This window comes from Copadichromis virginalis, linkage group LG14 (assembly GCF_057382275.1).
Source record: "Copadichromis virginalis isolate Kocher_CV1m ecotype Utaka linkage group LG14, C_Virginalis_male_GT1.1, whole genome shotgun sequence".
Taxonomy (NCBI): Eukaryota; Metazoa; Chordata; class Actinopteri; order Cichliformes; family Cichlidae; genus Copadichromis; species Copadichromis virginalis.
This window is the reverse complement of record NC_140631.1, coordinates 21,074,885-21,090,309: the sequence shown is the minus strand read 5'-3', so window position 1 is coordinate 21,090,309 and position 15,425 is coordinate 21,074,885. Positions and strand designations below refer to the sequence as shown.

General features: G+C 40.5%; 1 protein-coding gene across 5 annotated transcripts in view; it reads right to left on the bottom strand.

Moving 5' to 3' along the window:
* Positions 1 to 15,425, bottom strand: part of dync2h1 (dynein cytoplasmic 2 heavy chain 1) — a 121,207-nt gene that overhangs the window by 67,380 nt on the left and 38,402 nt on the right. For all 5 annotated transcript variants that reach the window (XM_085429878.1, XM_085429877.1, XM_085429881.1 and 2 more), the window contains exons 53-68: positions 10,235 to 10,359; positions 9,553 to 9,801; positions 9,064 to 9,172; positions 8,222 to 8,335; positions 7,522 to 7,664; positions 7,099 to 7,180; positions 5,987 to 6,150; positions 5,383 to 5,520; positions 4,116 to 4,229; positions 3,805 to 3,965; positions 3,258 to 3,381; positions 2,966 to 3,087; positions 2,576 to 2,662; positions 1,931 to 2,057; positions 758 to 899; positions 183 to 292 (exon numbers count right to left, since the gene is read on the bottom strand). In XM_085429878.1, the coding sequence (XP_085286004.1) occupies positions 183 to 292; positions 758 to 899; positions 1,931 to 2,057; positions 2,576 to 2,662; positions 2,966 to 3,087; positions 3,258 to 3,381; positions 3,805 to 3,965; positions 4,116 to 4,229; positions 5,383 to 5,520; positions 5,987 to 6,150; positions 7,099 to 7,180; positions 7,522 to 7,664; positions 8,222 to 8,335; positions 9,064 to 9,172; positions 9,553 to 9,801; positions 10,235 to 10,359 (2,111 nt within the window). The remainder of the gene's footprint in view (positions 1 to 182; positions 293 to 757; positions 900 to 1,930; positions 2,058 to 2,575; positions 2,663 to 2,965; positions 3,088 to 3,257; positions 3,382 to 3,804; positions 3,966 to 4,115; positions 4,230 to 5,382; positions 5,521 to 5,986; positions 6,151 to 7,098; positions 7,181 to 7,521; positions 7,665 to 8,221; positions 8,336 to 9,063; positions 9,173 to 9,552; positions 9,802 to 10,234; positions 10,360 to 15,425) is intronic.

The following is a 15,425-nucleotide window of genomic DNA, read 5'->3' as shown; positions in this document are numbered from 1 at the left end:
TGTATTGTACTTTAATGTCTTTTTAAATATTTTATACAGTGATGTGAAATAAGCAAGCCAATGCATAAATAGTATTAATAACATCCTTATATAAAGTAGGCAAAAAGAGACTGAAATTAGTGTTTATATTTAGTAAATCCCTGTGTCACGTTGTAGATGCAGATTTGAAATATTAGTCTAACCTGCAGTATAACCAGTGCATTCTCCATTGAGAGATCATCTGATGGCAGCCCTTGACTCTTCCAGATCAACTGTTCACTCTCCGAGCACAGGAATGATCGCAAGTCAAACTCTGAAACAAGCAACAAAAAGGCTTGTGTCTTTATTTGTATTTATTGTCACCATACCTCAGTTTAAATATCACTGAGATAATAATTAGTGCTTTTCATGTACAATTTCAATGCATTTATATTAACGTAAGAGGAGATCAGTTACTGGGGTATTGATTATTGATGTAGTATCATATCATTAAAAAACACAAAGTCACAAAACAGGATTATCAAGTACTGTGATGCTTTCTGAGCCTGGGATTAAAACATAACATCATTATAAATTAAAATTAAAATTACCATTTATTTAGTTAAATGGCAAACAAGCTCTTCGAGAAGACCCTGGAGCTGTAACGTCTGTATGTTCCATGTTGTAACAGTAGAGTCCGTTATGTTGTGTGTGGGCAGCGGTGTCTGAGTAGGCTGCTTGGGACAGGACTTGCCATATGCTGTTGCTAGTGTGGTAAAAGAACTAGTGATATATTTACTCTGTAGTCCAGAGTGAGCCATCCACGAGTCCAGACACTGTCGTCTACGGTCTTCCGAAGCTGCAGACAGGTAGGTGATGAAGGCTGCCGCAAGCAAGGCTCTAACAGGGAGCGTATCCAACTCATTCTTTATCTCGGACATCTAGGACAAAATACAGGTAGGTGAACAAAGTATAAAAACTAATCACATTAGAGTGACGGGCAGTATCGGGAGAAAAGGCGTGGATGTGAGAAAAGAAGGTGGAGCAAGGAGAGAACTGAAGTTGGTACATTGCTCATATGTTGCTAATATGGCCCAGTGCAAAACATGTTTGGTTTTTGTTTGGTTTTCTTCCTAATGACTCTTTAATACTAAACACAGTTATAAATACCAAATGACCACATAAAGTATTTAACTAGACGAAAAAATGCTAACCCACAAGTGCAGGACCTGGAACACACTTGCTGTTCTGCACCGATTTTACTGACACAGCTGTAAAGACTTCCAGGTTCATCAGGATTCCTTTGAGGTATTTTAATAGCATGTCAGGGGAACACGGGCGCACCCGCACATCTCTGTAAAATACTTAAACATCAGGCTTAATTGCTAACCCTTTTCCCCACTTATATCCACATCTGAGGTTGCAAGTTTTCATGACCTTGAGATCTCTAGTCTACTGCATTAATACATCCTACTTAAAAACTTGCATCTGTTTCACTTACACTGTAGCTGTGTACACCTGACTCATTGGTTTTCCCTTCCTGAGAAACACTAAAACAGCTTAGAAGTATTGATGTATAGTGACCTACAGCTACTGTACAGCGTTGAAGTGAGTGTATGTGTGTACACGTGAAAGTATATGGTAATACGTGAGTGGAGAGCAAACTGGCTCTCTGGTGTAGTCCTTGAGGGAGACTGTGGGACTGAGGGTGTGTGTACGAGCGAGCGTGTCAGGAAGAGATTGAGTGTTTTAATTAAGGTGCAGACAGATGCTGTGGAGAGGAGTAAAAACAGCCAGAAGGGACCCAAGACAGCGGGATCCATCCCCCCTGTCATACACACACACACACCCACGAGCTCTTAGATACTCACGGCTCCTGTTGCTCTTACATGGCAAATGAGCCTCTTTTTGAGTAAATGTGTATAACCTCCCCCACCAATACATATATCATCACAGCCATACATCAAACTACCTGTGCATTCCAGCGTGTGTGTTCTCCGTCCAGTTGTGATATAAGCTGCTGGGCAGCAGTGATCGTGTCCTGAGCTTTTGACACATCGGCCTCCAACTTAGCTGCCTCTGCAGTGTGACACTGAAACCTGCAGAGAAAGTAAGGAGAAAGAAAAGCCAACCGAAAGCAGATGTATTGTAATATTTACCCAAGACGATAAGATGCACTGTAAATATAACAGGTGAGGCTTCCTCTATGACATTTACAGCAGGTAGAGTCATATAGAAAATGAGTGTAGTGAAAGTAGGACATCTTTCAGTTATAAGATGATTGTATTGTATGATTGAACATGGATGAGGAGGAGGAAAACTGAAGACTAAAGAGGACAGAGCGCAGGGAGCTCAGTGACACAAATGTAAAGTGTGAAGTTCGACCCTTTGTTGTGCTCTGATGTCGTAAACACTGATGCTGGTAAATGTCTGCCCATGTTTGTTGCTGTTGTTGTTCATTTTTAGGTGGCTCATCATCGCATCAACAAATCAACAGTTCAAGATTAAAAGAAACTACAACCCTAACCTCAATTTAAGACAACAGCACGCAAAAACCAGAAGCAAAACCCAAACTACACAGTATAGAAAGATTAATTGGTGAAGGAAGGATGCATACTTCTCTTTCAACTCATTGACTTTGGCTCCAACAGTGCTGAGCTGGTCTTCTAGTTTATTCTTCCTACTCTCAGTCTTCCTCAGGTTTCTGGACACATACAACACACGCATTGATTTATTGACTTACTTTATGTATCATTTATTGCATGTGTAGCATCGAGAAACTGAGCGTGAGTTAGAGTTGAGTAGAATTAGATGAAGTCAGTGATCACAAGTTTGTTTAAAATAATACAATCTAGATCAAAATTACTTCACAAAACTTAGCAACTTTAAAAAATTTTTAATCAAGAACTTCAACTTTCTTGTTTTTTGTTTTGTTTAAACATACAGCGTTTTACAGGTTGAAAGCATTTTCGGTCTTTTATAGAGTTGTGTTTGTGTGTTTTCCTACTCCAAAAGTCCAGCCTGTTCTCTTTCCAGTGGCTCTATCCTCTCTAGGACGCGGGAGTATTGGACATTGGCTTTGACCCAGGCAGCCAGAGGAGCAGCTGCTGCACTTGCACGCTTTGCATTCTGAATGAAACAACAGTAGCATTACAAATCAGTGAAACAGCCATAATAACTTCTTTAGAAGACAAACACACTAACAAACCAACAACAACAACAACAAAAAAACAATCAAGCTGTAATAACAACCTCCAACAGTACATCTAATTCTGATTCTGCTACTATGGTAGGCAGACCTTAGGGTCGAAAGAAGCCCTGTTCCTGTTGAGTAGCTCTTCCACACTCTGGCGAATCTCAGGAGTGATGTTCCTGGCTTCAAATGTAGCTATGTCCTCCCTCACACCACGTTTAGCTAGAAAGCTAGAGAAGAGAGGAGTTTTCATGTGTGAGTTCAACATTAAAGCCAAACACAGATGAAATCATCAGAAAGAGATCAAATTAACCCATAAAGCAGATAGTTTAATGTTAATTCAAGCCTAAAATATGAGCCTTTTTTTCCTTAATTAAGCATGAACAGTTGCCCCCCCACCCCCAGCACCACCCCGCCCAAATATACGCACACAACCTACACTCGCTCATTAGCAGTGCAGAAAGGCTTTGTTTATCCTTCCCTTTTCTTCCTCGTTTCCCACCCATTCTCTAACACCTCATCACCTCCTAATGCCTCTTTTTGCTAACCCGAGAGGTGTCGAAGATCCTCATCAATTTAATTACTCCCAACAGGGTAACTCTTCATCTTCCTATCCATCCCTTTACACGTTCTTCCTATCTCTTTTCTCTCACCTCTTCATGCTGACCCAGGAGGTGTCAAAGATGCCCATCAGCCTCAGTACCCCCTCCAGGATGTCTCTGATGACATCGGGAGGCATGCGGAGGGAGCGGATCTCAGACAGCGCTTCAGGCTTGATGTTTCCAACTGCACGCTTTGCTTCATCTACCAAAGGCTAGAGGGCAGCAGGGGAAAAGGCAGCGAGAGATGCACAAGTACGTGAAGGATAAGCACAATGGGGATTGCAAGCCTTGAAAAGGGGGGATGTTTTCTCGTAACTTACAGAAATGGGCATGCTCACAAAAACAGGCAACAAACCACTTACCTGTACTTCTTTCAGCTCGTCGTCGATTTTGGCTTTTCTCTCTTCAATTTTGGACACTTCTTGAGCCATTTTCCCTTTCAATTTTTCCATCTCTGCCTTCTGGTCACTGGCATTCTGGAAAATCCAAAAAATAAGGAAAATGTTCAGTACACTAGATTAAAAAACAGGCTTTTAGCATGTACTGAAGTTAGGGGAAAAAGGCTTAATCAGGATTGAAAGTAAGCAGCTGAATATATGATTTCTATATAATCATCTGTATTGTATTTTACATTTATAGGATTTTTTTAGGAATATTGTGACACTGATGATGAAAAAGCAGTGAGGACAAATGTTTGGCCGCGTCATTTTCCAACAGGTCCTCTCTCTGACCTCTTCAAACCTGAAAGTTTTATCACATCACATTTTCATCTAAAGCTAATCCCAACATTGGCTTTTTTTCCCATCCCTATAATTCTTCCATAGTCAAGGCTCCAGGTCTTGCTATATGCCACATATATTCCCCTTTTCTGCTCCAAACCTTATTTTCATTCTTCCTTAACGGCTCTCTTAATATTTCCATCTTTGCCAAGCCTCAGTCAGTCTTCCATCTATTTTGTTTACACTCTTCCCATCGTTGTTCCAGTGTTCCTCACTTCTCTCCCTGCTGTCTCCATCCCCACAGGCGACATAGCTACTACAGACCAAAGGGATGAGTCTAGTTCTTAATTATCACTCTGCAAAACTGACTCCTCTGACAGTTATTTCTTTTTCTTTCTTATTTTTGTTTCTCATCTCCTTTCTTCCTCCCGCCCTCTAACTCAACAAACCCAATCCCCACAGAGTGAAAGATAGAAGGATATCATAACTAATGAACAAGGTTCATCTCCTTTTCCCCCTCCACACATCTATCCAACCATCCATCCTCGAGACAGACCCAGCAGGAGGAAATGGAAATGGGGGTATCAGGAGATGAGAATGAAAGGAAAGTCACAAAACAAACAAATACACATACGTACACAAACTAAATAAATAGTGTCTTCACAGCAGGGAGGATATTGCCATGGGAAAGGCAGAAAGTTTTTTGTATAATGCAATGCAGATGAAAAAGAAAGCCAGAGAAGAGAAGAGAGGAGAGAAGTTGGATAGATAGACATAGAATAGATATAAGTTAGAAAAGACATGAAACCCTGCAGGACTACTGTCCTGAGCCACACACGTATACCCACATCCACCCATCCCAATACACAGTCACTAGCGGACAATGCACCAGCAGCACAGACATACACACCTGCATGGAGGTTGTGATTTCCTGCAGGGCAGAATCTGCCTCCTGTTGTTTAGTCCTCAGCAGTTCGCTCTGCTCTGCAGCCCGCCTCTTTAGTTCATCAACCAATGTTTTAGCTTCATTCAGCTTAGAAACGCCTGCCTGTAGACATAACATGTATTACTTTACAAGTAATGTCAAACTTGTTTCCTCTTAAAGATTCAATGGAATTTGTGTGTGCAATGTTTACCAACAACATTTACGGTTGCTTTGTAATTGTACTTTCTCATATCAGTGTGTAAAACTGCAGTAAAACTTTAAATAAAATACTACACAGGATGAATGCTGGGCACAAGCTCATCTATCAGGGCTGGATACAGTTCCAAAAACCAAATAACTTCTCTAATCCATGTCTTTTATTTGCTGTGTGTCGTTTTCACCGCAAGGCTCTTTTAAAACCCTTATCGTCACTAAAAGTCAAATCAAGAGCTATTTTATGTGTAGATCTATCGATTTTCAAGTCTAGGATAAACAATTCTCATCAGTTGTTCCAAAGTTGCTTCTTACGGAAGTAGTAAAACTCATACTACTTATAATTCTGTATCACAGGGTAGATTTGCAATTTTACCTGCAGATGCTGCTGTCTTGTAGTAAGCTGCTTTTGCTTCCGACTGTATAATGCGGTGTAAACATGCAGAAAGGCCATGTACTTGCTCGGTGTTGCACCGTGTTCGCGGCATGACTCATGGACCATCAAGAACAATCGGCACAGATCCCCCTGCCCAGACCCTCCTGAGAGTCACAGGTGAAAAAAAAAGATGCACAAAGAGAAAAAGTTGATATAAAGTCATTCTGATTACACTAAAAATATAGAGCCATTAAATATGTCTAAGTATTATAAGCTTATGATACTACTACTATTAATAAAATAAGATAATTCATCTTAATTTATCACATGGTAGTGACTAAATGGAAATATGAGTAAAATAAAATAAACAAACAAATAAATAATAATAATAACAATAATAATAATAACAATAATAACAATAAAAGCCTTTATGGTAGACAGTTCAGATGGAAGCCCCTCCTCAGTAAGAGGATAGCCCACCTGGAGTTTGCCTGAAAGACTCTCAGACCATAGAAACAAAACTCTCTGGTCTGACAAAACAAAGATTGAACTCTTTGGCCTGAATGCAGAGTCTCATGTCTGAAGGGAATCAGACACCGAAACCCGACTGAACATCTCTGGAGAGATCTGAAACTGGCTATGCATCGACACACCCTCCCTATCCACCTGATGGAGCTTGAGAGGTTTTACAACAAAGAACGGGAAAAACTGCCCAAAAATAGATGCGCCAGCTTATAGCATCATACTCAAAAAGACTTGATTGCTGCCAAAGGTGCTTCAACAAAGTGTTGTGCAGTCTGTGAGTACTATTACACTGTAGATAAATAGAAAATAAATACGAGACTGATTATCTATTTATTTGTTTAAACAACATTGACCAGTTCTAATTTTTTCGTTTTTCAATGTGATTAATCATGCCAACAGCATGAACAACTATAAAATGGCTCAAATGCACTTTGTCATCACTCCTATTTCAAAGTCACTCACATTGTGAAGGTGATAGCTTCGCGTGTATACAATTCTGCATTGGCATTTATCAGCTATCTGACAACATTTTAAGTCCAGAGATCATCAATCATTCATGAACTGTGACTTAATGTTCATGTGCTTACCTGAGCTTTTCCTCTTGCTGCCCTTTTCTCTTTCGGTCTCCTCCCCTCCCTGCTCAGTTTTTGCCAACAACAGCTCAGGTATCTGACAAGCAACACATTTAGGTTTACCAGATTTGCAAATGTGACTATAAAAGAACTGGTGTGTGCACAAATATGACCGCAACACCTTGATTTTTAAAAATAACCTGTAAAGTAAAAAAAAAAAAGTTTTCAATTTTAAAATTCCAACAATGAGAGAAAACCAATTCATTATTAGGGCTGCTGTATTAGGTCAACAGACATTAGTAGAGCAGAATTACACAGGTCTGTCTTTAAAGGTTGGAAGGAATGTGCATTGCTAATCTCATAAGCAACACTTAGCGTGAGCTTTATTAACAGCTGATGATTTAATGCCCATTTTGATCTTGCTGTTCTGATATTAACCTTTTTCATGCTGCTTTCAGACCATCCTTCCATCCACTGGACAGAGCACTTGCGGTAAAAAGCTGGGTTGCTCTCACAGTTGATGGTGAAGTTAGGGTTGGAGGAGTCCATGATCAGAACAATGTGGAGGTTCTGCTGGATTCCTGAGTGGGATGTGAGACAGTGGTGAAGGGAATTCATCGGGAAACTTTGATGAAAGGTGGACACGGTGTGGGACAATGACAGGCATTGGTATTATCACTAATAATACCAATATATATTATAGTTTTTAAGTATTTATCTTTCGTGATGTTGCACTGACCGGAGACATCTTTCAATTTCATTGTACTTGTGACAATGACAATAAAGAATATTCATATTCATAATAGCATCTTTATTAACTTGTATCTGGCAGAGTTGGAGAGAAAAGGTGAGGAGTAAGCTCTTTAGTGGTTTTACTTTGCCAATAATGGTTATTGATTTGATTCACAAGCAGCAACCTCTGTGACATTGCAGCATTTATACAGTACCAACAACAGTGCGCAGCAATGAAACAGAAGAACACAGTCGGATATAATCAAGGAGAAAAACAGAAAAAACAATCTCTGTAACTAAATGTCACATATAATAGAGGTTTACAGTGAGAAGAGGCCCTAATGAAGGAACAATGAACAACAGAAAGACAGAGGGACCATGCTGTCAATAAAACCACAATACTGACTGTGAGAGAAATAGTTGTAGAGAGGTCCGGTGAATCCATCCTGGGAAGCACCATCTTTCAGTGACGAGAGGAGTGGCTCCAGTTCCTCAGGGGTATATAGACCTGGAACTTCACCTGAAAAATGTCCCCAGGATACATTAGAACTACAACTTAACTACAACAGAGAAAATTCTTGAGTGTATGATCCATATTCAAATGCACATCTCATATATAGTTTATAATTTTAGGAGACACACATTTCTTTCTTCTTCTTGCAAGAAGAAGAAAGAAATGTGTGTCAGGTAATCATTGAACATGTTCAATGATTACCTGATCTCAACCCAACAAGGCACACTTTTTCAGATGAAACTGAACATTAAAAACAATGCTCATATTTAAAGTTTTGGTAGTTTGCCCAGTTACTTTTGAGACTCTGAAAATGATTCCTGAACAGTAAATGAAATACTTTTGGTAAACCCCTTGAATTAGAGCTGAAAGTCATTTGACAAGACTTTGTACGCAAGATGAACAATATCACCCAATAACCACTCAGATCTGTCTGCTCAGAGTGAAGCTGGAGTGGGGGATGGTTGGATGGTTAGCCTAGCATGAAGTCTGTGAGCAGGAAGAAAATTCTGGTCTGACTAAACCCAAAGGTCAAAATAATTTCTTCTATCAGAACATAAACCCATCTAAAACCATAGTCCAGCTATATATTGCAAATACTGTTTAAGATTTGCAGTGTGACAATCGCAGTTTAAACATTAACTCTTAAATGAAGCTACAATTTCTTGAGTCCCAATAACTCACGTTTCTATAAATAAAAAAAAAAAGGCAAAAGCATAAATAAACACAACACATACCTGATGACAGCAGGCTGTTCACCATCTCTAAGAAAGCTGGGTGGACAAACTGATAGTCCTCTAATAGTAAAACCACCTGTTGGCCCTCCAGACCTGCCAGCTGCATCACCTAATCACACAGTATCCACACAAATATATTATATAGTGCCATCAGCTGAGATTACATAGTCTATGCTTAAACCTCCGCAAAGTGAGACATCTGTCAACATATGATAATGGGTACTGATTTAATGCATAAAAATCAACTAAAACGACAGAAAATTCTTTTATCAGTAACTATTCACTTTTAATGGTAATTATAGGTGTCACTCAATCTGAAAAAAAACACACAAATGCTCAACAGGGAGTTCTTCAGAATAGGAACCGTATAGCCTGCAGGATTAGTGTGTAACGTGTGATTATCTCTAAGAGCATTTTGCAAATGCAATTTATTAAAGTATAATGTGAACCAGATAAAGAGATAAAATCTAATAAAGGAAATCCACTTACCGTCTTGAGATCACTGTTGAAATGCTTCAGGGTGTAACCACGGGAGATTTTTGGAGTAAACAACGTGTATCCGTGCATGTGTGACACTAGGCACGTGGCTGTGTGCCGACCCACTCCGCTGCGCCCTGCCAAAAGCAGAGACCCACCAGGTCTGCTTAGGACCCGATCTACCCTGGACACAAAGTCGCACACTTCCCAGAACAGGAGAAGATCCAGCTCCCTGTTATCTCGACTGTACAGCACGACTCCCTAGAGGAAAACGAGGAACAGACACACAGGTGAAGGAGGTACACAGCAGCAAACACAGTGAAGTGAAAATAAGAAAACAAAGACAAAGAAATGCAAACACAGAGTTAGACATGACGATGAAAAAAGAAGCACAAAAACAGAAGTTTATAAATTTACTAAAGCAAAGTGGCAGTACCATTTCTTTTACTTTAAATTAGGTAAAAAGTTTAAGCTTTTTTAGCAAAATATGACACTAGTGCAGATTATCCTGTCTAAAATGCTATTGATATACTGATGATTTATTGTATTAGCGCATTTGCACATAAGGACCATATCAGTGTTTTAGCTAAGAAGAATAAAGAGAAAATCCCTATAGTTGCTGTAACACTGTGTAGACACATCTTTCTGTCCACAGTTAATCCAACAAGTCTAACAACAGTCTCTTACTGCGTACCTTCTGTATAACTTGTTTTAAATCAGTAGAGTCCAGGCGTCCCAGTTGTTTGCCATGAGGAGGCAGAGACTGGCCAGGAGTGATCACAGCCCCCTCAGACGCTCCCCATGTCACATAGAAACCATCTGCAAACAGACAAAATAACAGACTATTAGTGGACATGTTAAATTACATGGCGGTTGTCTAAGAAAAAATAAAAGTGCAGCATAGACAGTGTTGTACTAGCAATCAACTGTGTATGAAACACAGAAGTGCAGAGAGTGCATCCACCATCAGGGCTAAATGGCCCATTTTGTCAGTTCAAAGAAAGTGATCCAGATCTGCAATCAGCTTTGATGGGTTTTTACTTTGTCCATGATTCACATCTTCACCAGATTTCCTAAAATGAGGGTGGGTAATTGTTGCACAATGTTGTTGACAAACAAACAGACATCAAATTGTATTCTCGAATGTAGTTTGTGCCTTTATAAGCAACTTGTGCACAAGAAATTTTTGTTCCCTTTCAGTCGATTCACTCGGTACAACACATAAGTATGGATATGGATATGGATATCACGCCCTCGCGTGTCCTGGCTGAAGAAACCTTTATTCACACCTTCAGGGCAGATGACGTGTGATGACATGTGCATGGTCCCTCCTGAGGGATGCGGTTTCTCTTTGCACGACAGCAAACAGCACGATGCCTACCCTGTCTGCCTGGGGGTCGTCCACACTAGGAGAGCGTTGACGGAGCCCAAAGCCTGTGCGTTTTGTCGCCAGCTCGGGCGCTTGACCCTGGAAAGATGGGTGATGTTTGTGGAAAAAGTGCTGGGACGCTTGGCTGTCGCACGGCATGACCCTCTCCTTTCTGAGTCTGAAGACGAGGATTATCCAGTCGATGTCCTAACACTCTGACTCTCCCAAGCACAAACCCCCTGCACACAAAATGCCTCAGGTTGTAACTCCCTGTTCAGGTGTGTTAAATGTTCAGGTGACCACATCAAGTGTTCCTGCTGTTTTTCATTGTTGTGCCCCAGAAAAGGTGCATCCAACAAAATGTGTGAATGTACATGTTTCCATGTTACAGTCAATAAAGAGTGTTGTTTATTCTCAAACAATCACAAATGCTCAGCCTGCAGGCAGAATGAGCCAGGTCAGGCAGGTGGTGCAGTCCCCTGCAGACACACTGAGGGGCAACAACGCCCCGCCGTCAGTGCTGCAGGTCAGCCGGCTGGCTGCTCACTTCCCTCAGTGGCGCGCTTGCGCCCCCTCTCTGTGGGTGCTGCGAACCTTTGCCATGGGTTACCGGTTCCGGGTCAAACTGTCTCGTTTCCGGAGACTCGTAAACACGACTGATGCGTGATGTGTGAAGGGTCCGGGCTGTGAGGATTATGGCAGTGATGACTTTTCCCAGGAGAAGCTGGGACCCTGTTTACTAGAAGGTTTTAAAATTTCTGTACTTTTAGGTGACAGGAGACATGTGGCCTGGTCAAAACACAGAGAGCTGCACTCTAAAAGATCTTTAAACATAGTAAACATACCTTGTGTGCCACAGACTGCTCCCAAACACGAGGGGACAAGTAATACCTCTAAAACACTTAAGTTGGCTTTATTAAACATTAGATCTCTAGCTGGGAAAACATTTTTAATTAATGATTTAATCACTGAGCACAGCCTTGATTTTATGTTTTTAACTGAAACTTGGTTGGACCAAAGTAACAGTGGAGCTGTTCTCATCGAGACGACCCCTCCTAACTACAGTTTTATCAGTGAGGTCAGGGCGAGCAGGAGAGGAGGAGGGGTTGCTGTCTTATTTAATGAATCATTTCAATGTAAGCAGCTATCTCCTGGAAGTTTTCAGTCTTTTGAATATGTGGCTTTACAGCTGAAGGCCCCATCCAAAGTTGTGTTTCTTAATGTTTACAGGCCTCCCAAATACTGCACAGACTTTTTTAATGACCTCAGTGAACTGCTGTCTGTGATCTGTGTTGATTTTGACTGTGTAATTATTGCTGGGGATTTTAACATTCATGTGGACAACCCTCAGGACAAAGGGACTAAAGACCTGAGTAACACTCTGGGCAACTTTGGGCTGACTCAGCATGTAACAGAGGCCACACATAATAGAGGACACACTCTTGACCTACTGATCTCCAAAGGCCTGAGCATTTCAAAGGTTACTGTGTCTGATGTGGGCCTGTCTGATCATTACTGTGTTTTCTTTGAAAGTAAAATCTCAGCCCACACAAATATATCAACAACAGTGATCACAAAACGGTGTATAACTGAACACAGTAGTGAGATCTTTAACCAGGTCTTCCCATTAACACCTGACCTGTCCAGAGGGTCAGTCAATGAGCTCGTCAATAGCTTCAATGCTAACATGTTAAATGTAATGGACACTATTGCTCCCATTAAGGTGAAGGTTATCTCTGGAAGGAAAAAGTCTCCATGGAGAAACTCCACACTGGTGAAAAATGAAAAAAGAGAGTGTAGGAAAGCTGAGCGCAGATGGAGAAAAACAAACCTCCAGGTTCATTATGACATTTATAAAGAGAAACTTCACAATTATAATTTACAACTGAGGAATGCAAGGAGGTCCTACTTCTCTGACATCATCACTAAAAACAGCCATAATGCTCGGGTCTTATTTTCTACAGTTGACAGGCTAACAAACCCCCCTGTGTCAGTGGCAGCTGAACTTCATTCGACCATGGCCTGCAATGACTTTGCCAAATTCTTCACTGAAAAAATCCAAAAAATTAGACAAGCAATTGGTACATCAACAGCAGATCCAGGATATGTACTGTGTCCACCAAAAAACTGTTTAAACACCATGAAACAGTTTCAACCTATTAACAGCAAAGACCTGGAGGACATCTTAGGTCAACTGAACTCCTCCTCCTGCTGTTTAGATGTCCTGCCAACAAGTTTTTTCAAAAAGGTCTCAAAGACTTTAGAGTCAGACCTGTTACAGATCGTCAACTTTTCTTTATTATCAGGTGTGTTTCCAGAATCACTAAAAACTGCTGTAATCAAACCTATACTGAAAAAGGACAATCTTGACAAGACACAAATGAACAACTACAGGCCGATCTCAAATCTCCCGTTTTTAAGTAAGATCATTGAAAAAGCAGTTTCTCAACAGCTCAGTTACTTCTTAAAACAGAATAATTGCTACGATGCCTTCCAGTCAGGTTTTAGACAGAACCACAGCACTGAAACCGCTCTGACCAAAGTGTTTAATGACATATGTCTGAATACAGACAGTGGAAAAATGTCAGTCCTAGTTTTACTGGATCTCAGTGCAGCATTTGATACAGTTGACCACAACATATTACTCAAACGACTGGAGAACTGGACAGGTCTTTCAGGAACTGTACTAAACTGGTTCAAAACATACGTAGAAAACAGGAAATACTTTGTATCAATAGGTAACTTCACATCTGAGCAGACAAGTATCACATGTGGAGTTCCCCAAGGTTCCATCTTGGGACCCCTTCTGTTTAACATCTACATGCTCCCACTGGCACAGATTATAAACAACAACAAAATAAACTATCACAGCTATGCAGATGACACACAAATATATATCACAATGTCACCAGGAGACCGAGGCCCTGTACAGGCTCTTGGTAAATGCATTGAGGAAATCAATGACTGGTTGTGCCACAATTTTCTCCAGCTAAACAAAAACAAAACTGAGGTAATAGTCTTTGGCGCCAAAGAAAAACGATTACAGGTCACCAGAGAACTTCAATCTATACATCTAAAAACCACAAACCAGGCGAGAAATTTGGGTGTAGTGATGGATGCAGACCTAAACTTAGAAAAACACATTAAGACAATAACAAAGTCAGCTTACTATCACCTCAAGAATATATCAAGGATAAAAGATCTGATGTCTCAACAGGACCTGGAAAAACTAGTCCATGCATTCATCTTTAGTAGGCTTGATTACTGTAACAGCATCTTTACAGGTCTACCTAAAAAATCAGTCAGACAACTACAGCTCATTCAGAACTCTGCTGCTCGAGTCCTCACTAAGACCAAAAAAGTGGACCACATCAGTCCAGCTCTGAGGTCTTTACACTGGCTGCCTGTCCGTCAGAGGATAGACTTTAAAATTCTGATGCTGGCCTATAAAGCTCTGAATGGTTTAGGACCAAAATACATCAGTGACCTCCTGACCCAGTATGAACCATCCAGATCCCTCAGGTCATCTGGATCCGGTCTTTTATCAGTTCCCAGAGTCAGAACCAGACACGGAGAAGCTGCATTCAGCTTTTATGCTCCTTATATCTGGAACAAACTCCCAGAAAGCCTCAGATCAGCTGAAACACTCAGTTTATTTAAATCCAGGTTGAAGACTCACCTGTTCTCAGCTGCATTTGAATAAAGCACCAAATCCACACTTTAAGCTTAAATTTCAAAACTTACATTTAACTACTGATTTTATCTACTGTTCTGATTTTATCTGTTTTGATTTTATATACTGTTGTTTGTTTGTTTGTTTGTTTGTTAATTAGTTAGTTAGTTTATTTGCTTGTTTTAATCAATTTTAAATCATGCTTTTTATTTGTTCTTGTTTCTAATGTCTCTGTAAAGCACTTTGAATCACCTTGTTGTTGAATTGTGCTATACAAATAAACTTGCCTTGCCTTGATTGCTAAGGGTTTGCCACCTAGTGTGATAGCGACAATTCAGAGCGCTAGGGCCTCATCTACTAGGGCCTTGCGCATGTCATCACACGTCATCTGCTTTAAAGGCGTGAACAAAGGTTTCTTCAGCCAGGACACGCAAGGGGGTGATATCCCATACTTATGTGTTGTACTGTACCTTGTTCCTCTCCTTCAGGGAACAGAAGTGTCGGGGTTTATCTTTTACTCTAATCTTTTTGATATCACAGCGTCCAAAGTAAAGCTTGTGTACAACATGGACAACACTAGATGACCTTCTGGTATTATCCAGAAGAAATCTCAGAACTTTATCAATCAGTGAATAAGACATACTACTAGGCACAGAGTTGGCTCTGTTGACACACTGAAAGCAAGCAAAGCAAATGGAAAAAAAATCAATAATTAAAATCATTACTAGTTTAGTATTCAAAACAGACCATTAACAGAGATATTGCCACGTGTAAATATATATGCAGAGCTGTCAAAAAGGGCTCTAATCATATACTGCTTTCATTCAGACATGCCCAGCCAGT